Source organism: Hyalella azteca, unplaced genomic scaffold (genome assembly GCF_000764305.2).
Source record: "Hyalella azteca isolate HAZT.00-mixed unplaced genomic scaffold, Hazt_2.0.2 contig14089, whole genome shotgun sequence".
NCBI lineage: Eukaryota > Metazoa > Arthropoda > Malacostraca > Amphipoda > Hyalellidae > Hyalella > Hyalella azteca.
The window spans coordinates 550,606-575,958 of record NW_025943988.1 but is presented as its reverse complement, the minus strand read 5'-3'; the positions used below and the strand labels follow the sequence as shown (position 1 = coordinate 575,958).

The following is a 25,353-nucleotide window of genomic DNA, read 5'->3' as shown; positions in this document are numbered from 1 at the left end:
TTTCAACGTAGAAGTTAAATTAATTACCTTTCGGGTTAATAAATTATTCTTCAAATTGAGCAACTGTCGTTGATCCGAAGAATACCGTACCTCATCCGTTAGTAAGGGATTAAATATCACAAGGAATGCTCTTCAAAATAATTTATTCTTTTCATGCAGCTGTCGTGGATACGAGAAAAAGACCTTCATATCCTGACAGTGGGCAAGGTGACCTACACTGCCGACAACAGGTTTGAAGTTATACACAAAGATCACTCGAACTCCTGGACACTGAAAATCAATTCCGTCCAGCCACGAGACTCCGGTCGATATGAGTGTCAAGTCAACAGCCACGCTACCGACCCAATCACTTTTGAAGTCGATCTCGCGGTCTTCGGTAAGTGTAACGTTAATAACTTCCTAAAAAACGCAGGGAAATTATTTGATGGAATTATAGAATATGTTCACAGTCTGATTTCTGCAATGTTCGGAATAAATGGGTTGGAGTTTAGTAGTTTATACAAAATTACACAATTTCCAAAAAATGTCCTGACAAGCATTCCAACGAATTTCGTATCTAATTTACATTATGTTCAATTCGTTGATGCTAAAATAAGAAGATTTGTTATATAATCGGCATGTTACCTCAAATGAGTTTTGTTATTTCAAGATAGTTATGTATCGATTTTAAATACTTTTTATGATTCTAATATTTTCTATTGCTTTTCCATTTTCTTTTACTTCACTTGCTCGTTGAACTACAGAAAAGTTATCAGGTTCGGAACAAGATAGACTTCCTTATTATTAGATATTTGCTTAAATGCAATTGAAACGAAATTGCAAATTCCTAACCGAACGAAAACGTTACCGGCTTGAAGCTCAATAGACCTGAATTGTAGGGCATGAAAGGAATTTAAAAGCAAATAAAACTCCTAGAAAAATTACCCTATCTTGAGGTTTCCTTTTCTTTCAATTTTTTGTGAGCATGCGATTTTATCACGCTAATAATATAAGTACTTATGCATCCAAGAAATTTTTTTTACATCACAATAGGAATAAGACATAGATTTCAGAAAAAATTAAGATACATAACCACTTCCTTTGATGGTTAAATATCAAAATACTCTTTAAAAAGAGCCTCGAATGAAAAAAATATAACTACAATAACGGTATTTCTTAAGTTATATTATTATAATATTAACTATTATTGTATAACAACTTCTTCAGTACCAACGGCGCACATCGTGGGGTCCACGGAGCGTTTCGTGGACCGAGGTTCAACCATCAACCTGACTTGCATTATCAACCACAACCCTGATCCTGCCAGCTCAACGTTCTGGTACCACAACAACAGGGTAAGGTTTTAAATTTACAGCAAATAATATAAACAACGTAAGGTGCTTTAAAAATAATAATTAATAGGAATAAAATAATACGTAAGTAATTCGAAATAATAATAAATAATGTAATTAATAGCGGAATTAAGAGCTTATACTCGTAATACAAACATGTTATAATCTTTAATTATCCTATATGATAAAATTATATATTAAATTAAAAATTAAAAGCGCATAATATGAACAAGGTGAGGTATTTAATTATATGTATATGATATAAGCTGAGTAAGGTATCTAATTATGAGTATATAACATAAACAGAGTAAGACCCTAAATTATTAGCATATAAGACAAGTAAGATAAGTTTTTCAATGTAAGCATGTAATGTTGACAGGGTAAGCCCTTGAAATATTGGAATATCATTTAAATAGCATGAGGTTTTTCTTTACACACTGCACATTACGGCTAAAAATTCAGAACCGTGATGCTGAAATTGTCACATCTAACAACAAATAAAAGGCAAATCAGGTTGTAACTGGCATGTAGTATGGTGAGTTTCAGAAGCTGAAACTATATAATCTGTCTTTTTAAACAAATAATTGTGAATGACAATACAAGATTTCTCCGTTAAAAACAATGGAAACAAGCAACTGACTGTGTAATTAATAGCGGAGTTAAGGTGGGATCAAAACTTGAACACAACAGTAAAGTTCGGCGTAAGTAAATTAACACGTGAGAGTTAGAGGCCAAAGTTATATTAAATCATACCTCATAACGGAAGCTATAATAATAAACGACTAGTGGTGTTTGTTCTGAAACCATTAACTACCATTGACATATACAATGAGATCACGACTCCCTGTATTCTTTTATTACGTACATAGTCGCATGATGCGTAGAGATTTATCGTCGATTTAACATAGTCGTACAGATTTATCTCTACTTATTTTAAAGTTCAAGCTGATAAATTTAACTGACAAGATTCTGTTAGCTGGAGATCGATAACTTAACTAATACAATGACACACGAGTTTAATAGTTTATATATCCTATTATAGCTATAAATTTATCATTCAATCAGGCATTATATCGGAAAAAAGTAAAATATCCAATGTAATTGGATATAAAATTAAACTGAATTTATTTGAAGATAATTTAAGTTTTTCTTCTTAAGGCATATTATAACATACAACGTTTATTGAAGAACAAGAACTTTTCATCTTCCTTATGAACGAGTCAAAGATATTTGAACGAAAAATTGAACATGAGTTAGCTTTTGTATATGCGAAAAAGTTGCAGAATTTGATATGATTTATTTTCTCGCCACAGAGGAGTTGCACTTTTCCAGTGTCAAGAATTTATGCGTTTATAAATAAAAGTAAGAGAACAGAACCTGAAAGCTTAAATTTCCAGCAGCAGGTTTGAGTCTCTGAAAATATATTTTATTTACGCGACATAAAGCAAATTCAAAGCAACACTTCTTCTGGGGTGACCTCGTCTCTGAGGTTATAGAATAACACTGGGATATTTATTTCTTTAATGGAGCCTGACATACTGAATGCAAAGCCGTACTATCGTCGTTTGCGCAACATTCCAGAGCATTTAAACCTTTTGAGATTCGTTCATGTAAAGAAATTGTCTTACCAAAAACTTCAGGAAGCTAGAAATTGGCTTCAGGTTTCACTACTTTTATTTTACAACGACCTGGAAAAATCAAACTGGGTCTCGCCGAGCGCTCAACGGACAATATGTTTGGGTTAAGATTTTTGTGTTTGCTGGAAGTGGCTTCTAAATTTTAGAACTGGAGCAACCGTTTATTCTATTGAAGGTGATATTTTTGGTCGATGTAAACTTTTAGGAAATATTTTGCGGGGGCGGCTCACGTTTTTCTGTCGGATTGTCGTTTGCGAACCATCAATCTAAGAATTCTAGTCCTGTGTCCAATCACCAGAAAACGGATCGTTTGCAAGAGTTCTATAAAGAATACGCTTTTTTAGACCCACATCTCTCAAAGTCAATGTTCAATTTACACTGCTTGAAATATATATAGAAAGGTCCTTACCGAATTTTATTCTGCGAAAATTATTCATGCCTGGGCGATCTTTAATCTTACTTATACTTGTATGGAAGGTTTGCTCCTAAAATTATTCAAATCATTAACATGGCAACAATTATCATTTAAATAAGCGTCCAATGATATAGCTTTCAAATGACAAAGAAGTATAATAAAAAATATTTCGTATTCGGGTATTCAATTAAAACTTAATGAAATTTTTCCCGTCAATAATAGTATGTGAGGCTTAAATCCACATGTCTCTATTCTTTAGATCATAAACTACGACAGCCCAGGATCACGAGTTAGCGTCATCACGGATCGTGGCACGTCCACGAAAACGATTCTTTTGATCCACGATGCGTCGAACACGGCGAGCGGGACGTATTCGTGCGCGCCGTCTCCCTCAGCAGCAGCGTCGGTCAAGATTCATATACTGAACGGTATGTTGTGAATATTTTTCTGTTTTTGTTCAAGATATCCTTCGTAAAAATATATGTGATGTAAGTATGAATGAAGTGTGCGAATTTCATGTGAGAAAATTATTTGCCGTTATACTGTAAATTGAAGAATACTTATTAAGATGATGAGAAAAACGTTCAATATTTTTAATTTGTGATTTAAAAGCTTGTCATCGCTACATAATTTCCCTATATATTATTATGAAATTTATGCATTATATATTAGCGAAGTAATATATAATTACCTCAGTATGTATTACGAAGAATTTATAATTAAATTAAAAGAGAATACGTGGGTAATTTATCACACTTGAAATTTTTTCCGGAGGCCAGCCCCGTCATCCGATCAAAAATTACAGAAAACGGATGTAAAAAATTTCTTACAGGGAAATTGACATTGTAAGTACAAAACGAGAATTGACAAAATTACAAAAAAGTAAGTAAAAAATAGCAGCAGAGAAGCCTATGTACGGAAAATTTAATACGGATTTAAGGCAGTACTGAAGTAATATTTACGATGGTTCACGTATTCTATAAATCCCAAATTAGAAGCACGCGAATGAAAACTGAAATTTCAAATTCTCTTCCGGTCACCGACATGTTCTACTGTTTTGTTGTGAATGCCCACAACTGAATGAGGCGGGAGCGCAAGTGGATTGCTAGTACGATTGTCTTTGCCTCGATGCCCAGGCACTCTAATGTAGAATTTGCGTGATACCATGACGACGGATGCAGATGCTCACAAATTTATTTTTACATTGAAGTGAATATGTGACGAGTAATGCGTACTGGTTGATAAAAGTAGAGCATTTCATGAATAACTTTTTCTACCTTTCTGTCATTTTTTTGGCTGCCTGACCGAAGAAATAATTTTAGTCCTTTTGTTCAGACGCAATGGCTTTTTAAGCCATTTGTGTAATTAAACTGAACTTAATTAAAATTATGCTCTTCGAGTGGCTGCTACCTGTGTTGTTAAACTTTCATTCTGTTGATAAGTCACCTTGAACGTTTTCAATAAAATATGGGCGACCTCGTAGGCATTTTCATTGTTAATAATCTTTAATAAAATTTTCTAAGTAGTCTCGATTTCCAAATATTTTTGAATGCTACTTATGGCGAAATTTAAACGTTAGTACTGACCGTTAGTATGAGCTCCTGTTGATCAATTCTTTACTTTAACAGTCTATGTATCGCAACTTGCTCGCCGCATCTACTCTTTATGTAATATCTCCCCTGTGTTTTTTGGTCATACTTTTTTTATAATACGGATGCCATGGATCATTTCGTAATATTTTCTGACTTTTTATCTTTTTACCACACTTTGCATCGATATTATTTCCTTTTTTATCTGCACAATACTTTTAAATTTATTTTTTGTAGGTGAAACGTGATTTTCACACCTTTCCATGTTTTGTGCGTTACCAGCAGGTGAGACGCCAGCCGCTATGCAAACCAACAACGCAAATTCGCACACACGCCGAGAAACGAAGGACTTCTTTCTGCTCCACGCACTTTCATTTTGTACAACATTGGCAGCATTTTTCCTGGTCCTACCTCGTCACGTGGGACTTGAAAATGAATTCCCAGGCCTTTCAAGCAACGATACTGGAAAGCAATACTTAAAATGCCCTGGAACTCTCTTAAAAACAGCACACTCGCATTTCCAGGAATTTTTTAACAGTGCAGATAACTCACGTACTTTTGGCACCGACAGAAAACATTCTAGTAACGACTGTGCTGATGTATCACCTCCGTAGACAGAAACTTTCCGAACAATTGAGGGATCTCAGAGGACTATTTAGCATTAGTAATATTAATGTGATGTTGTACATTGAACAAGTTAGGTTTTAAACAAAGTTTAGTGAATCAATTCTTTTTATGAGGCTTATTAATGGAAAATACTCTACAGAAAACATTTATTGCTCGCCTTAAATTAGTCCGATAATGTGTTAGTTAGGCGCAATTCGACACTCGCTAATTTATAAAAAAATAATATCAATAGAAAATATTGTAGACCCCCAATGACTGTTCATTGATTAAAATTTTTAAAGGAAACTGTCAATTAGTTCTGATGTATCAAAGAAAAATGCGGTAAGGAATTCTTAGAAATAAAATTTTGTGTATATTTACAATGTAAATAGTAAAATGTATGTACCATTAGATGTATGAATAATGTTATTCTTGCATAGCATACAACAAAAGTAAAAACGTTCGATAATCTATGTCTAGCTATTCTCTTGCATTTATCGACTACGTAAACAAATAGACTAGGTCTATGATACAATTTAGAAATATCAAAAATTTTATTTCCCCTAATTTTAGAAAAATACTGACGTATGCATAATTCCCTAATTAACTTCATATTATAATTATATGTTGAATGTTTTAATGTTTGTCCATTAACCATGTTTGGAAACAACTTGTTTGGGCCAATTTTTGGGTTGGATATACTGATAATGATTAAAAATGAGTGTAAATATTACTTACTTCCTCAGGGTGTTTTTTTTAATTCAAGGATGTGAATAGCTATTTAGGGTTCAGATTATTTGCTTAATTCAAGTTTTCTAAAATTAAAAAATATTCAACTTTTGTTGGTTCGGGGCCTTAACTTGAGATGCAAACCAATTCCAGGCAGACCCAATTAGGATTTTCAAACAAGAAAATCATTCGAAATCCAATTTCACAAAATTATTGTCCTTTAATTGCGATTTAAATATATTACACCTATTTTGAAGAAAATAAGAAAAGAATAATTTAATACTAGATAAGATTCAGCACATTAAAAAATTATTTCAAATAAACAATTTCAAATTGCATACAACGGCGCTGGAAAACTATCAAATTTTCCATCAACCGGTAGTGACTTATGAATTTATTTAATTCTCTTCAGTGAACTTTATGTATCAATACTATTTGTGTCACATCCAGGGACACATGTCAACAGTGTGTCCAGGCCTATCTAATAATTTAAATTATAATAAAACCACAAATTAATGCACTTTCATTTCCCTTTGGAACGAAAAGTGTTTGAATTATACCATATAACCTTGATTCATGAGCCCTAATTGAAAAATGAGGCACAGTTTTATTTTTCTATTCACTTCTCTGCATTCTTTCATAGGAGTTCACGAATATACCTACAAACGAATGCACATTATCATGCGGCTCTTTTAAAAAGTTTCACATGCTGTATTAAATTTGCATAATCTCTGCTAATGGGAAGATAATCCAAGCTAAAAAAAAGTATGGATATAACCCAGGGCATTCTACAAATCCTGAATTTTTCACAAACGATGGCTATTCTGCAACAGATTTCATTAGAAAATTTGAGAACCTTTTGTCCGCGTTGGCAGTAAATAAATTGAAATATGGTTATAAAACATAGCAAATAAATATTTATATTTATATTGATGGCAATTATATTTTATATATATATAGCGATAATATAGCAATTTTCATTTTTTCCCCGACTCGACAGAGTGTTTAATAGATAACAACATGCAAACATCCATCTTAACGATGCCTTCGCACGCTAGCCATGATAAACACTGGCTCATTACCGCAACATGAGTTCGTTATTTATAGGAAGAATTTCCATACAAATAATGACGCCTTGCCATGCGATAAATTTCTGCGTATGGGAAATCATTGAATGAAATTCACTTTCTTGATACAGACAATGATTATAGAAAATGAATAAATTGTTATTATAATAAAAAGTTTTTCGATTTAATTTTTTGAAACGTAAATTGATTTATTGTTGTACTTATTGTATTACACGATCATTCTAATATACTCATGATGAACTAAACCGAACGTGAGATAAATTTAAAATGTTATAAATAATTCATATGAAAATTTTACTGGCGTAAATTTCCAAACTCATGGTAAAAATTAATTCGAAATAAATCTGCCTAAAACCATAGAAAAAAATTCACTGGTGTTTAAACGTGCCAATTTACAGATGAAAAAATAATCACATTCACACCATTCAATTTAAATTTAATTCATTCCATATTTAAATCAGCCTAAATTCGCCACTGCAATTCGTCTGAAAAGTTGGCATTTTTTGTCCATTTCTTACTCGCGTTGAATTAAGACTCGAGGCTCGTCACTTGATGCCTTCTGACCGAGGAATGTTTAATTTCAGCAAGAACTTCTTTAAACGCGTAGTGCGGCTACGTCTTTATTGACTTCATACCAACTAAAACACATACTTCTCTATATTGAGACTCTTATTTGTCTCGCGGCCTACAAGTCAAATAACGTCCTCGAGTTCCAGAGGTTGTACAGTGTGCAAAGTTCAGTATATCGCTCCAGAATTAAAACATGCATCAAATTTTTGGCAATATATAATTGAATAGAGAGTCGAACAAAAATGTAAATATTTAATAAGTTTAGCGTTTACAAGTGTCCAATGATTGAAATTTGTAGATAGATAATCGGTGTTGCAGTAAATAATTTATGGGTTGTAAGTTTAAAAATGATTTCTGCGCTTGAAGGGACAGGTTTTGTTCGAGGGTTACTGTTCTCTGATTACACTTGCTAAGGATTATTTATAAAGCATATATAGAACGAAACAAACAACTACACGAAAGTGCGTTTTCCAATGGATGCTAAAAATATAATTCCCACGTTACCTATATATGAATGAACTAAAATTATATTCCACAGATACTGAATAGTTATCTTCCTTGAAATTAAATAATTTTATTGAAGAAAGTAATTAAATGCAATGGATATAAAGGAAAAGTTTAAAAATATATATTTACCGCTTAGAGTCGAACCCGTCCTTGGACAGTCCCAGGGCTGATATCGATTCATGAATATTCTTTGGACAAAGAAAAACGGCGACCATTTAGGTATTCCAACTGGCAGCTAATTCCTGCTTTAAAAATTCCTGACACAAAGCTCGAATATTTAGTAAATTTTTGAAAATTTTCAATTAAATGATGAAAGGTAAGTCATATGCTTACTTGTGGAGTTGTGAAGAATAATGAGGCTATTGATGGGAAGTGATCCTCTGAGAGATTTGACAACCTACAAGTTTGTCAGCTAAAATATGATTGGTACTGAAACAAACTCCGAGTTGGCTTTCAAGAGAAAAATAAATTGGGAGTCAAGTAAGATTAAAACTCATTTCATAAACAGTGAAGTTGGTATTTCATAGCGAATCTCATATGTAGATGTGTTATTTGCACTATATGCAAAATCGCATTTAGTTTTAGTATGAAAAAGTGTTGGAAAAATAGCAACAATTGTAAAGATTTTACATCAGTAAATAGTTTCTAGTAATTCGAAAACATGTAAAATTGTAATGTTGGTTGAGCGATGAATGAAATTTACAAATGCTCTTTCTAATCTCGATCATTTATGCCCCTGAGATAAAAATAATTGCGGGATGTTGTTGTGGGTTAATCAATGCTTCTTCTGGTTAATAAAAAATTTTCGTCATACTCAATTCATTACACTTTATTTTAACATGTAAACTCAATGTGATCTGTGTCAACACAGGTCATCAATTCAATATTAAATTCCAATTGCAAAATTTTCTCGATGTCCCGAGGGAATTTTGAAATTTAAACAGTCACTTTACATAAAATTATATTCGGAACCCGAAATTTAGATAAAAAATAAAACATTGCGATCTGATTAATCAATGATAGTCGAGCAAGAATAATCCTCAGTGTGGTTAGTCTTGAGTTGAAAAATTGATTTGATTGGATCGTATATAGAGCGGCGTGCACTGATTGCATGAATTGAGCCTGATTGCATTCATATTCGCCAGGTTTAATGAATTTAATTTGAATTTGAATGGATGATTATGGTTGAGAGCTTTTGGAATCTCGTTAATTACTGAGGGGATTCACTTCCACAAAAATGAACAGTACTTATTAATAGGGCGTTCATATCTCGGCGAAGTTACATTTCAAGACGATGGAATGGAATGCTAAGGTTAAATAAGCTCAATTTCTATAATTTCTTATATATAATTTAATATCAATGAATAAAATAGTAGTAAATTTTCTAGTAACTGGTATAATGCAAGTAAATAGTAAATACGAAAATGGCAGGTGTGAAATGAGCAAGAAATTTATTGTGAGAAAAGGAGGAAGCACAACACAAAATGTAGGAGCAAGTGACAAGAAAACTGCGAGAAAACTTATGAGACAATAAATGAAGAGCCGCATAATGGAAGAAAAATTACTGTATGGAAGGCAGTGAGAGGAATAGAGCGGCGTAGCACCTGGGACCGACAACGGGAGGTTCCGGGAGGGGAATAATTATTATTCCCGGGAGGTTCCGGGAATAATTCGGGAGGTTCCAAATTATTAAAATAATTTATGGCAGCTGTGAAGAGCTGCGGTATGGGATTCTGTTGCTGCGTTGGGCAGATTCAACAAATAATTAGCCAAACTCAGCTTCTGCATGCATGGTAATGGCGAATTTACGCACATCGGCGTTTACAGCCGTCACATTCATCACACTTGCGGCGAACGTGAAGACCCTCAAGAGCAGGCCAGGAATTGGGAAAAGCAAGAGATATGCTTGCGTTGATTTCTGTCTTACGGCACGAATTTTGAAACGTTTGTAGCACTTCTTATTTTCATTACAGATGATTTTTCGTGCTTAGCACTGAACCATCCAACTTTTACGTGCGCACTATTCTGAAGTATACCAGGTAGATTTTTTAAATTCATTGACCACCGATGAAATTTAGAATAGGTGGATGTTTCCTGTTCGTTTTCCGTACAATAATAATAGAATACTAATGCCGAAATCTTTACAAAAAATCTCCCGTAGGTACAATGTGAATGTATTTAACGCGTTAAATTGTGGTCAGCAGAAAAATTCTGCAATATTTATGCATTAATAAAAGATCATATATGATCAAGAACTATTCGGTGGACATCAACCTATAGGTTAGGTTTCAGGTTATGCCATAAACAGCGATAATTCCACCAACTCCAGAGGATAAGTCGGGGATGTGGCAGCAATAGCGAGCCATGGGCCCACAAATTAACACGTTTTATTTATGAATATTTAGCCATAAGATTTTAATTAGATGATGAATCAATAGTTTTAAATTTCATCAATTAATTTTGTTATCATTATGAGGTTATGGTGACAAGGCAAGCTATTTCGGGAACGAAGTGGGGGAATTTGCTAATATTATTTCAGGCTGATAAAAGAAATAGACAAGACAAATTTGTCCAATCCTTACCCTGCATTACGACTATTATGACCGTATAATTTTCATGGTGTTCAGAAGCATTTATATCCTCCTCCTGTTGTGTACAAGATCATCTCTGCCTCCTGCATCGTCTTTTTTCTGAGCATCATTTTATTATAGCTCAGTTACCGGTAGAATTTACGACACACATATCTTACGGTGCAGTCTACGATAGAATAAGTATTCTGAATAGTCATCGTTAAAATATATGGTAAAGTCCACGGTAAAATTTAGCGTAAGATTCACGGTGAAGTACATAAGGTGGGGTCTTCTTTATAGTTCGAGGCATGGATCATGGTAAAATATTGAATAAAATTCACGGTAGAGTAAACGGTGGATTTTTCTGTATAATCCGGGGCGTAAATCACGGTAAAATACAGTATATGGTAAAGTTCACGGTAAAGTATACGGTGGAGTCTTAAGTAGAGTCTACAGTGAAATCTACGTTGAAATTTTCATCATAGTCTATACGGTAAGGAAAGCCCCAAACCGTCGTATGGCTCTGTTAATAAAAATGTGCACTCTGTAAGATCACTTGGTCAATAAGAAAATATCACACTCAAAGGCGATGCTAATTCCTTCTCAATAAATTTTAATTATTTATGAATCTAAATGCATTTCTATTTCCCGATACTTCAAATACATCTATTAGCTTTATCATCTCCCTGACTGTTGCCGTCGAAGCTCATTATCACGTAACGTAAAAATATTAGGTTAAAACTTTTTAATTTAAAAGAGAGGGGTTGGTAATTACCTAGAATAATTTAAAATTTCCTATAGGATCCTCCAATAATCACATGTATAGACTATAGTAGTTGGTCTAAGGATCCTTTATATTTTAGGTTGATTAAATTATGTTATGTGCAACGGTCACACAAATAATTTTAACTGAAATTGTCTCAACACGTCGCATGTGTTGCTCAACTTGTTCTTGTATTGTTTACAACGATATTTTTTCGAATAGGACATGATTATTTTTCATAAAAATATGCAGAAGGAACAGAATTGATTCTAAGTCGTTTTAAATTCAATTATATGTACCGTTTTCTGCGATTTCGGGTGTCAACCTCCGGGTGTCCGTCCGCGATTTCGGGTGTCCGCAAAGGTATGGTAATCTTGCACATTGTTTATTTTCCTTTTACGAACCAAATATTTTTGTTAATTGGTAAATAATAATAATTATTTTAATTAACCTTTTATGAACTAAATATTTTTGTTAATTGTTAAATAATATTGATTTTGTTAATTTTCCTTCTATTACCCAAATATTTCTGTAATTGTTAAATAATATTAATTATTTTATTGTGCCTATCTTTTATGAACAAAATATTTTTTTTAATTGTTGAATAATAATAATTATGTCAATTTCCCTTTTATGAACCAAATATTTTTGTTAATTGTTGAATAATAATAATTATGTCAATTTCCCTTTTATGAACCAAATATTTTTGTTAATTGTTGAATAATAATAATTATGTTAATTTCCCTTTTATGAACCAAATATTTTTGATAATTATCGAATAATATTAATTATGTTAACTTTCCTTTTATGACCCAAATATTAAGACATAATGAAAATTTCGCCCAGTTGGTCGGCATAATTCTTATAAGATGGTAAGCTAAGAGCCGCATTAGAGGCGGCGTCACTTCACCTAAGCTGCCAAAATTTGCACCGTCGCCCACTGAACGCATCCGTAAGCCCGCAGTTCATTTGCATGCTTAATGCCCTTAATTTCCTTCATAATTGAACGCACCAGAAATTACCTTGTGATTAAACATCGCCATGAAGAATTCAGTGCAATTTTTGATTGCTTTGGCATTGGAAATTAAGCTCCGATTAATGATGGTCAAATAAATTTTTTGACTGGAATATATGATGAAATTAGTTTTGACTTAATTGCTATTGATGAAATTAAATGTATAAAATGCAATGAAATATTCATGAAAACTATTCTTACTTTTTTAATTGTGAAGAATAAATTATCTTCAAAGTTTTGACTTGTCCGTACAATGATTTTGCGTCGAAATTATTTAGTGATCAGCGAGAAGTAACTAACGGATTCAGTTTAAACAGAGCTTAATTCAGAGCAATTCGCATTTAAGAAAAATATGTCTGATCGTAAACTAAAATTTTTAACCATGATATAAAATAAAATTCAGAGAAGATTTTGGATTGATTTGCAACAGATTACAATGTGACAATCAGCAATGATTTGTTAAACATATTGTTTACCTTAGATATTTTCGGTCAGTTTTCCTTACTTCATCCTAAATATGAATCTAATGGCAATTTGTCGAGCCAATTCGCTTTAATCTCTTCCTAGTAATTATTGCAAGTAGACATCAATGAAATAATATGTTAATGAATCGCAACACCCGTCAACATTAATTTAATTACCAAACAAATTAAAGTCCAAGTTACAATTTCGGCGATATCTAGGCTGAAATTCTCCATTATAGAGCGACGCTCGATATACAGCAAGCATTTTTAACTGAAACTCGTACGTCGTCGATCCAATTTCCATGTGTCGTTTTTAGGTCGAACCAACGACATCGCTTTCGATGACAGCCACTCGGTTAAACGATCGCTTTTATTGCTTCCTCTGACACTTCTTTCCCAACTCAACTTGCAGCCTAGAACTTATGGCTGTTATCTCGAGAGAATACTCCGTAAACACGCTCGAAATAGCCGGGAAAATATCCTAAAGGTGACATTCTCAACGCGAGTCAAATGTTCTACAATTCGGGGTCGTAGGTCAACCGGAGTTGAATTAATGAATAAAATATCTGAAGATGAGATTGATTGAATTTTTTATTACAGTTGATGTTCTAGGTCATTTATTTCGCTAAGTAAATAAAAGTTTTGTTTTTGACATCCTGATTCCGGTATGTTGAGACTCTTGATGTTGATATACGTTCTTGAAAATAATCAACGATTCATGCCTTGATTTTTTGTAAAATTCTCTTACCAGAGCAACCATTGAAGTGTTCATTTACTAGGAGTAAGCAAATCCAAATTCAATGAGAAATTCTCCAAAGCAATTTACTCGAGTTATTCTATTTCAGTATTTCAATGAATTCCTTTTGTCTCACTTTAATGCCGTGCAATTCCTCAATCAAATTAAGAGCTGCCACAGCTTCTGATTACTCGAATCAGAAGCTGTCACGCCTCTGAATTTTGTTGAGGATTGCGCTCCGCTATGGATTGAGCTACCTGCTTCATGATGAAGAATGCATTCCGCTCAATGCCACGGGCCTTCTTCAGCTGCAACTGGAAACTTCACGAAATTTCCAAAGGTAGGCATAACTTTCGGCATCCAATTGGCACTATCGGCGCCCCCGAGGCTGTAGGTAAAACTTGAGTTGCTCTTGAAGCTGAGGGGAAAAACTTGAATTGCGTGCGAGGAATGGTAAGCGTGACTGGGCACTCTGATTGCAAATTGAGGGACTTGCTACCGCATCGCGTGAAGGTGCAATTCTCAATGTATTAAATCACATGTTAAAACATTGCTTAAACTCTAACTTCAGCTTCCTTTGTTGTGATTAGGGAAAATTACAGTTTATAATCATTTTTCACGAATTATTTTATCTTCTCCCTATTTTTCAGCGTAGTTATTTGAAAACTAAAATAAGGGAACTCATTGCGCATCAATAATGTTTCAATACTGAAATAAGAGCCCCGTTGTACTGCTATTTTTGTCTTGAAAATAACACAAACGACTGGAGAAATTTTCGCGAAAAATTTTCGGCCTCTCAGCCGGCAAACTTCCGCTCCCAAATAAGGTACTTTTTAATGTCGAAAAACCTGCCGCCTAAAACCCACCAAACCACAATATTCAAGTCGATAATGGCTTTCCGATGTCGGCTTCACTTAGTGTGCAATATTTGCCGGTGAATTAGAGGCAAAAATGCTCGAGTGTAACGAACTTGGTGTTGTTTATTTGATTCAGAATACATAGAATTTTTATTGGTAAAAAGAATACGTGAGATCTACTACTAAAATGAGACCCATGTGCGATCTCCTAATATAAGACAAATTTAATTATTGTAAAGAATCTTTGAAGCACTAAAATCGAAGGAATAATTATAATATTCGACGTCTGATAAATTCCAAAATTTGTTATAAAAAAAGTTTCTGACCTAGATCTACAAACAAAAACTGTCAAAAAAATCGAATAACTTCATGCTTCTCTATCAGACCTTTAGTTAAGCACTAGACTTTGAAGAAATGCAGCTTAAAATCATAAAAACCGACCAAGAAATTCGCTATTTTTTTATCTTGTCGAAATCCTCCTCCCACAAGCGTCGATAAATTAAACGGAGGTTTGCCGTTAAACTAATCGAGGATTTTGGCTGCCATTCTTTAATTAAAGTACGGAGCTCATTTATATCCATTGACGTTGAGAACCTTTCCCGGCTATTCGTTTTTGTCGACCTCTACGAAATTTAGCGCGCGGATGAATTGCAAAAACAAATCTCGTTCAATCGCCGAACAAATTGAAGCGATTTTTCAATCAATGATGAATGTGGAAAAATAAGTGGCAACTTTGCATCCGTATAAATTACAATTATTGTCATCCTTACGATTGATTAATTATTGCAAGAGTTTCTGAGTTAAACAGAAGCGTATTTTAATATGCATTCAATATTGAGTCATTAAATTGCAACGTTAGTAGCTAGCAGATGTTCGCGAGCTCAAATAGGACTCAATCGTTTCTATTTCAAATGTTAACAATAATTATAATTAGCTTCCTTCAAAATTTGCTTAAATATTTTATATAATTGACAAAAATGTGAAAATGCCGATTTCTGTTACTTTATTGATCCTCAAACGTTAGAAGAATGACAAAAAAATCGGTTTAAATTTATGCAGCTTAAAAATTTGTACCACGACCGAAAATTTCTCTAACACAACTCATAATGTAGCCGTCAATAATTAAAAGATGATCCGCATGTCTAGCATATGTTTTTATCTCCATCACAATTTTCTTATCTTCCTTTTCATTGCTGAGTACCGATAAGAAAACGTAGATTGCGTGAATATGCGAGGCTGCGGAAGTCCGGTAAAGGAAATTGCTTCTACGCAGATTACAAGGGAACAGCGGACGACGGGAATTGGCAGGATGGCTATCGCCGTGAGCCAGGAACCAAGACTCGACATTTTCTTGGTTAGGAAAAAATTGGTGGAAAATGCAGTGAAGAATTTAGGTATGAAGCTAAATTGTCATAAATAATTTCAGAAAATTATTGGATATGAAAATCTAATAGGAATATAGTAATACATAGAATACTACTTAGTAATACTACATACTACTTAGAATAGTAATATTCTAATTTTGAAGTTCCAATATTTTGTTATTGTTCAGAATAGAAAAAAATCGTGTTAATTCATAGAATGCGAAGCATATTCATAAGATACATTCGGGAAGAGCTAGATGGGACTGACGAACAAAAGAATGTTAGATATTTTTATAATGTTTGAAAACTTCCTTCTAATACACAACTAATTGATAGTTTTTCTCAGTATTTTCTCTAATTTGTTTTCAGATGTTACAGAGTAGCTAAATAACTACTTACGTTCCATAATTTAGAGTTGCGTGAAATAAGGTAACGAATGTTCATGCAAATCATTTCAATTATTGAAAATTTAGTTGAAAAAAACATAGATCTCCATAAAGACATATATATAATAATTGTCTCTCTCTTTGTCACCATTATGCAAGTTGAAGTCTCATTAACGTTATTGACCTCGACTTTAAATAGCCAGGATACATTTTTTTTCTGCAAAATAGTAACGTAGTTTTATGCGCGTAATTGTCAGGAGTTACTGAATGAACCAATTTTAGCAACATTTATCCGAAGCATGGTGTTTATCAAAAACTTTTATCCAGTATAACACCCAGAGAATAATATTGAATTATATTCATGAAATATCTTATGATAATATTTTGATTTGAGGCAGCGTTTTTTACGAACATATTTTCTGAAGTTTAATTATTTTAGCATATAATACAACATTTTTGGGGCTTCAATCTTTTCACCTGATTTGGATATTTGTTCAGTTTACTAACCTTTTTCTCCTGTACCCCCATTTTTTAAATAAAAAATTTCGCCTCTCTACTTTTCGAAAATTTGCTCGGACCAAATCTTATCAGTATCAATTTAGACCCAAAGTCATACAGAAATTACTGAATTTTTGGTTTCATACGAGGAGTCTGGGCAGTCTTGTATCTATCTTCTCAAACAGCAAATAGATGTCAAAATATAATGACAGGAAAGACAGCCGTGCCATTAATGTGACATGCGACAATAATCTCAGGAGATCTTGTACGGGAATTCTTTCATAACACAACTCTTCTGATAAATAATAATTTCTTTTCTCGGTAATGATAATTATTAATTTGAGTACGAAATATTTTGTTATGACGGAACACTTCCAAATAAATTTCCAATATCTAGTGTTAAAAGTCAGCTTTAAAAATTGCCGTTATTGTTCAGATTGCATATAATTTCAGTTCTTCGGATGTGTAATAGATTCAATTGATTCCACAATGTTGTGCAGTTAGTTTCATGGTATGTTCATTTAAAGGCAAATGCAATAATTACCTTAATTTCATTCATTGAACCAGAGTACGGTTTACCAGACTATTCAAAGCAGACACGCTATCGTTTCCCCAGCGGTGAAAGTCTACGGAAGTCACGCGCCAGTAAACACTTGCAGTGAGCTGCAGAGCCATGCTATTTAGACGGTCCAGTTGGGCTCGATATAAAGGCTTTTGATCAAATAAAATTAGCATAAATGCTTCAAGTAGCGTGGCTTGCTACATCGAGTTGGATGCAAAGGGGAGAGTGACCGGGAAAGTTACTAAATAATCATTAATTGTCACGTACGTAAGATTCTTTGTTATTAGCTTTGTAATTCCGGATGAAATGGCACAAATTCGGCAAAAAATTCTGGAAGTACAAACAAAACTATAAAGAAGTATATTTTCCTTAGAAATGTACAATTTTATTTCTCCAACAATAAAAAAAAACACGATTTCAAATGATTTTTGTGAAATTTAATTACGATCATAAACTAAATTTGTCTAAATTTTTCGGTTTTAATGTTATCAATAATTATTGTCAGTTATTCGTAATATATAATAAATGCGGTTCTATATAGCTATCAATTTTTTAGCTGCGTCCGAGATCTTTCAGTAATTTTCGAGAAATCTGTGCTCAACTTCACAATTTTTTATCATCAACCTCGTCTTAAATACCATAACTACCATTTATAAGAAAAACACTAAAACAAAAATGCAGTTTAAAAACCCATATCACAATCCGCTCTAATCGTTTCAGTAAGCAGGACAAATGCATTAGAATTACTAAATAATCATTTCTATATTGACTTCAGTAGTGATGCATGAGTTTTAATTCTAAGAATTCTAAGCCGCAGCATATGAGAGGCCAACATAAAAGTTGCAGGTACGATGGAACACTTTATTGCAGTCAGAGAAATGAGCGAGATTTTGTCCAAATTAGCGATGCACTTTCTGCCTTGTGTAGATCACCCTGACCCAATTTTTCCCTGGCAAACGGGCGTATCAGTGCTACGTGCAGAGAGAGCATGTCACTATTTGGACAACATAACCCTTTTTTCCTGAGTGTATGGAAAAGAATGCCGCAGTTCACTTCTGCAAATTATGATGCACTGCTCGAAGATAGAGTAAAAGTCTTTAATTCTTAAGCCATTGCCTCCAAACGGAACCAAATGGAACTTACTTAATAACATATTTCCTAATTGATTTACTGCTTGATCACGTCTTAGCATTGGAGAATAAAAGCTAGTCTTTATAGCGTGGCTTTGGCTCGATCAAAGTCTTTAAATTTATGTCGCGTCCAATGTCGAACAGTGAAAATGAGGAACCATTTCTCCAGCGTTCTCAGAATCAGAATATTTCCTGACAAATATTTTCTTTACGTTTGATTAATGAGTCTCGTACCGTTTAATAAATTTCTAAATGATGAATTTTTGGGCCAATAAATAAAAACTTTCACCATAAAAAAAGCGAAGATATTGATACTTAATCCGACAGTCTCGATAATTCTGGCCAAAAAATTGTTAATTGTTGTAAAACAAAAAATTTTTTTTCTTTTTTTTTTCATTTCAAATCTTTCGTTGTAAAAACTATTTAATTTTTCCCGTGTCAATTGAAATTCGTTCGAAAAGGGAACGAAATCACTGAAATACGTTCCATAATACGTCCCTCACACCGCTGTTTCATTTCGACGTAAAAATCTGTGATGAAATTCCTCGCGTTCAGTCGCCAAGGGACTGTCGTTACACGGCGATCGTTCAGCCATCGAAGAGTTTAACTCAACACAGCCGATGAATTGTACGAGTGAATAAAAACATTTTCTAAGAATACACAGGGATAATTAAACAGGAAATGAATCTTTAGGTGAAATCCAAATCTTTGAATTTATGACACGTGCATTCAACTTTAACTTTTTTCATTTTACTTGAATGTCTTATAGATCATCGTGGGAGTCGGGGAAGAGTGTAATGTTCTTTATGCTGAACAAAATTAGAAGGATATTATAGGCATGGGTTTGATAAATTTGATTACCAATTTGTAATTAAACAAATCACCCAAGATGACTTGTTGCCAGCGCTTACTGAATTATTCCCCTACTACGATTAATGTTTTAGAAAATCTTCGATTAAAAATATTTATATATAGAAAGTATTGAAGAGAGCAAAAAAACTAAAATCCTTACTTAGAGTGCCTCCATCTTCGTATTAAATTGCGAATTGAATCCAAGTAAAAACTACCAAAGAAATAAATTAATTTCTGGCGGCTTGCCCTGGTCCACTGCCATGTTTTGGTCCAGCAGAGGTCCCAATTGAGTGGAAAACCTAAGATGGCTGAGAATTTTTTATGGAACACTCGAAGCATCGACCAAAACAGAAAAAATCTTCGTTTGGCAAGGACTTTCATTGCTGATTTTAAACACAGACATGATTAATTTCGTCTATTTCAAGAATATTTGGGATTAGAATTTCAAGTCTGCAATAAGGAGTTCAGTATCAATATTTTTATACCTGCTTGCCAGTTGAAATCCAAACCTGGTTTTTAATTTAACCACTAATAGGAGTTTTAATTTAATCACTAATGAAACAATGTGTCAATCATTCTACTCAGCCTATATTTCTCATATTACTGCAATATTATATTCGCTGGTAGAAAAAGTTTTCTAATTAGGCTATCCGTGAGATGGCAACGGAAAGGGTTCAAAGACTAAGAATTCTGAACGAGGCTCCTTCAATCAACGTAGAACTTTAGGACCAATTTCAACTGATGCCACCAGAATCTCTGTATAAGTTGTTTTCGTAATCAAGAATTTGTACAGCCTGTTCAGTAATTGAAAGTCTGTAAAAGTGCACAAGTTAGTAAAAAAATGTTCCTATAGCAAATACAGGCGTAAATGTCGAGGGTTGAATGGATCTTTGGTCAGAAATATATTTATTAGCGATAAATGATAAAGTATTTGTCTCATCAATGCAAGCAATTCCAATTTCTTAGTTGAATTATATCTCCTTATTTCTATATTCTATCATTTCTAGTATCGATGCTGTAATTCTTCATGTATGAATTAGCCCCAATTAGTAAATTAATGGAAAATATGTTCAACACTAAATAGGTCACTCGCACGTGAGTGAGAAAAACAAATTGAACAACGGTTGGAATCTCGGTTCCCTTACGTCCTTTTAAAATGTCTTGTAAAAAGATAATTGAGACGATATTTCCATCCTAAAATCATAGCTGGTTGGAATTGGTTATCTATCAGGGCCACAATTACTGCTTGTAGTTTTGGTTGATCTTTCAAAGCCAGAATTAAGACTGGTAGTATTAAGTGATCTTTCGGGACACAATTTCGGCTTGTGATAATGGGTGATCGCTCGGATCTCAAAATTTATGCCGATATTATTGAATGATTTTTCAGGGCCACAATTACTGCTGTGGGCATTGGATAATCCTGCCGCCCCACAAACTAGGCTGTTTGTATTAGATGTCTTTTTCTATCATATGGATCTGCTTTTCTTCCTTGGTCTGACACTATCATTTTTTTAGACTCTTTGCGTCGTGGGCTTTATTACTTTATCTCTTGAAAATATCAGTAAAGGAAGCCAGAAGACATAGAGTAGGTAGAGGTGAGAGAAAAACTGGTGGAACAGTTATCCAACCCAAGCAAGAAATCGTTACCCACATTTTGAAATAGTACGTTCTTATCTAGTTTCGCTAGATGACATGTTAAAGTAATTAAGTATATAAATATGCCATGTAATACCTAATTAATAATTAAGTATCATTAATATTATTATTTTTTTTTCATTATTAATAATATTTTTATTATTAATATTATTATAATAATAATAAGAATAACTATTATTATTATTATTATTATTATGATTATTATTATTATTATTACTATTATTATTATTATTATTATTTATGTGATGGAGACCGCCAATGTTGCAAACAGAGCGACACTGAGAAACAAGCCAAGGCGTTGCATAAAAGATTGAATGGAAAAGCTGCTTCTTATATGCATTATAAAAAGTAGTTACATAATTAATGGCATCACTTGAGTATTTATTTGTGAGCTGTAGCACCAAAAGATCTGTAACTCTGCCAAAAAAATTTATCCATTTTACCTAATATCTTCAAGGTACAAGTTCATTTGGTTCTCTGTGTTCTCGAGCTACGTGGATTTTTAACCGAAATTCAAAAATGCATTGCGGTACCACTGCATAAAAGAAATTGAAAACAAGTGAAGGCAAATTATTAAACAATTGCGTCGTTATTATTATTTCATCCACGAAGCTATCTACTTAATTTTTATCGTCAAGTTACTTCACTAAAATTCCGTTTTAAAAGATATCCATATGGCGTAAAATTCTTATTTTGTGCCTTAAATTCTGGATCAATAATATGTACAATAATGATAATCCCTAAACATTGAAATCACGAGGAAAAACTCCAAGAAATATCAAGGTAGTTGGTCGACCTCACGGAGATCGCATGGCAACATTTCAATGTCTCCAGAATTCTCAATCTTGTTTCCAGATTTCTTGAGTCTCAACAGAGTCTCATAAAACGCGTTAGTGTCCACATTTATGAGGGGCGCTTTGTTAAGAGCATTGCTGTTTTTCGGGAATATTTTGTACAACAACGACTCCCTAGATCACAGCCTAATATTTTTATGGACGTAGTCAAATGGGGCAGTCATAATGCTTCTCTAAACGCTTGAGCTCGAAACTTTTCGAATCCTCTGTTTTCTCTTATGAAGAAGGTCTTTATGTTTCTGATTAAAACAGTATTATTGTTATGTCAAATTTTATTGTTGACGTGTTAAAAAAATCTTATTATTATGTTGAAATTTCTCAATTGATCAAATTAAATTGTAAAGTGGAAAATTCTGTACCTAAGCCTTTTTTATTTAATGCGTGTTCATTTGAAGACTGAGCCAAATAATAAATTCGATATGCTTAAAATATTATAACCCGTATTTTCATTTCATACAATTATTCAGTAGATTGGTTAGTTGAAAAATTTCGAAGAGATTGCTAGATGAAATTTTTATGGAGAAGTACTTTTCATCTTTGAGACACGAGATTTGGAATCTATGGATAATTACGACAAATGATAAAGACCATATATAGATATAAATGACGATGCGCTTCCATTAAAATAAATGAAATATGATACTGAATTAATATAAAATTATTGTAAATTATGATTGATATCTGAAAGTGTCGTCTGTTCAACTTCGGCTGCCTAGATTTAAACGTGCGATAAAACAGCTTCGACAGCGTCAAAAATGTCTCATAAAAATACATTGTCTCGCTTTGGGACATTCAGCACAAGACTTCAGAGCACATTGAGGAAAAAATGAAAATTCTATCGTCCGTTCCCTGGACTGACGACGGTAGTCATTTGAACGAAGTTGCCATGCGGAATGGATCGCATCGTACCTAAAGAATATTTCTACCGCGACACGAACATAAACTTATGTCACACGTCCAGCCGGCATCCCGGACTGGAATTCATGGCATTACTTTGGTAAAAATGTTTCGTGCGGTAAGATTGTCCGAATTTGGTCCGTGTTTATGGGTCTTCTCGGGACCTGTTATGCAGAGTCGTCGAGACAGACTTGGACAAAAATATTGAATATTTTACCTTGTAAAAATTCGCCGGAGACAGGAAGATTTTTGCGTCTGTAAGGAATGTACATGAAATAAGGGATTTAACGGGCCATTGTAGAGCTCAAGCTAAGATTTCTAGTACTGGTTATAATTTAAAAATATAATAATTATTGAAAGAAGAATTGGTTAGCTAGGTTTATTGATTTAATTTTTTTGAGACGCCAACCTTGCAGCAAAATGAAAGTTTTTTTAAATTTTTAACATTTTAATAATAGGAGGAGATAATTTCATGCAATACATTTGAGAAGATAAAATGTAAAGAAATTGAATATTTGTTCTCGCAATTCAGTTCTCACTTAAGAAACATGAGTTGAGAAAGTTTTTAAGGCAACGTCCAATCAATCTCACCGTCTCCTATGGCAATAAATAAAATGATTTATTTTAATTAACTGCATTAAAATGAAATTTCACGTCCTGATTCAGAGGAAGATTTTATTATTTATAGGCATTCAGTGCAGAAACAGAGAAGAAAGCTTCTTTCTGTCCGTTAACGAATAAAAAAGTTAACAGAGGACGGAGAAGAAATTTTTTTGTACAGTTCGCAAATAAAATATATTTTGTTATCGGCAGAATTTGTCACGAAGACTTTACAAGATTTATATGAAAAATGCCGTTGATTAACTCAGAGTCTGTTTATAAAGATCATTATTCGGCAGTAAAAATTACACATCAGGGAATTTTCAAACAATTAGCAGTTGAATTTTCAGTTATATTCCGAGATCAAGGTCAGATTTATGTATCAACATGAAGTGAATCGACAGCTCTTATCGCGTTTGCCTTCATAAATTCAAAATTAAAAGAAAATCCTGCATGAATTACGAAGGCTATGCTTTAATTTTTCATGACTATAATGATTTAAATATAAACCGACTCACTGACCTTTGGCTGCATCAAGAAAAAAATATCAATATATTTCATTAAAAATTTACGATCGTGTGTAATTTGTTTGAAAGTTCGTAATTCGCTTAATGCACAGTCCTCTATTCAACAAATATTGCCATGACCCTGCAAAATTCAAGCAATTGTCTCGAACAAAATTTTTTTCCAGAGTGGAAATGTTTTCATTAATTTTTTAAAACTTTTTGTAGAGTGTTTAGAACTTAATCGTGATGAAATTTATTTATCTAGCATAGATTAACTTAAATTTCAATTGGGTCATTGAATATGCACACTAAATTGAAGACTGAAATATTGCTCTCCATACTCACGTAAATGATTTCAATATTGAAACTAGAAGATCGAATGCAAATTGCCTAAGGCAGCTCGTCGAATTCTCAGCCGCATAAATTCCCATGTGCAGGGCTATGGACAGACAATGATAGGCATATTCTTGTAACTGCACTACTTTGAAAGAACTTGATTGAAGTCCAGCAGTGAGAAATAAATCTTTGAAATTTCTTTGATATCAGTGCCATTTAATTTGATTGAAAATTACATCGTGTGTATTGAATACCAGCATAAATTAAATTTTCGATACAATGTCGATTATTAGTTGATATCAGGTTGCATATGCAAATTCAACAGAATTTATCAAGTTGACATATTATTTGCAAATTCGTCAGTTCCATTGGTGGTTCGAGGCAGCTAGTCGATAACAATAGAATGTAATGTCATTTCATTTCGCCTGTGTATCTACTTTGTTGAGTGATATAGATTAATTATGCCTACTCAATTCAAGCACTGATTTGTCTACTAAATAAAACACTACAGAGATAAAGTTAAATTAATTTGCTGCAAGAGAAACCCTGGATACGGCACACCGTGGCCATGTGTCGACAGCGTCGTGCAGCGAGCTACCATTTGAAAGTTTGAAGATTACTTGACAAGTGAATAAAAGACGGCATCATAGCACCTGTACAGCCTTTTCGGAATCACTAAAAATATGACTCAGGCAGAGGTGGATAAGAAAATACAATTGAATTAGTTAAATATTAGCGTAATAAGTTGAACTTCATCCGCAAGGTCGTAAATCAACATGAATTAAACGTTGCATTTTAGACGTCGATAAAATTTTTACCCCTGCTCTTTATTTAC

The 25,353-nt window shown here is 33.4% G+C and overlaps 1 protein-coding gene across 2 annotated transcripts in view; it reads left to right on the top strand.

The window, feature by feature from the left end:
• The window catches only part of LOC108675226, a 36,158-nt gene extending 29,611 nt beyond the window's left edge, over nucleotides 1-6,547 (top strand). Inside the window, exons 5-8 of one of the 2 annotated variants that reach the window (XM_018163219.2) lie at nucleotides 160-376; nucleotides 1,207-1,334; nucleotides 3,643-3,811; nucleotides 5,258-6,547. In XM_018163219.2, the coding sequence (XP_018018708.1) occupies nucleotides 160-376; nucleotides 1,207-1,334; nucleotides 3,643-3,811; nucleotides 5,258-5,586 (843 nt within the window). In that variant the 3' untranslated portion in view covers nucleotides 5,587-6,547. Of the gene's footprint in view, nucleotides 1-159; nucleotides 377-1,206; nucleotides 1,335-3,642; nucleotides 3,812-5,254 lie in introns of both variants that reach the window. The other variant, XM_018163218.2, reaches the window with a different exon arrangement.
• The last annotated feature ends 18,806 nt before the right edge of the window (nucleotides 6,548-25,353 follow it).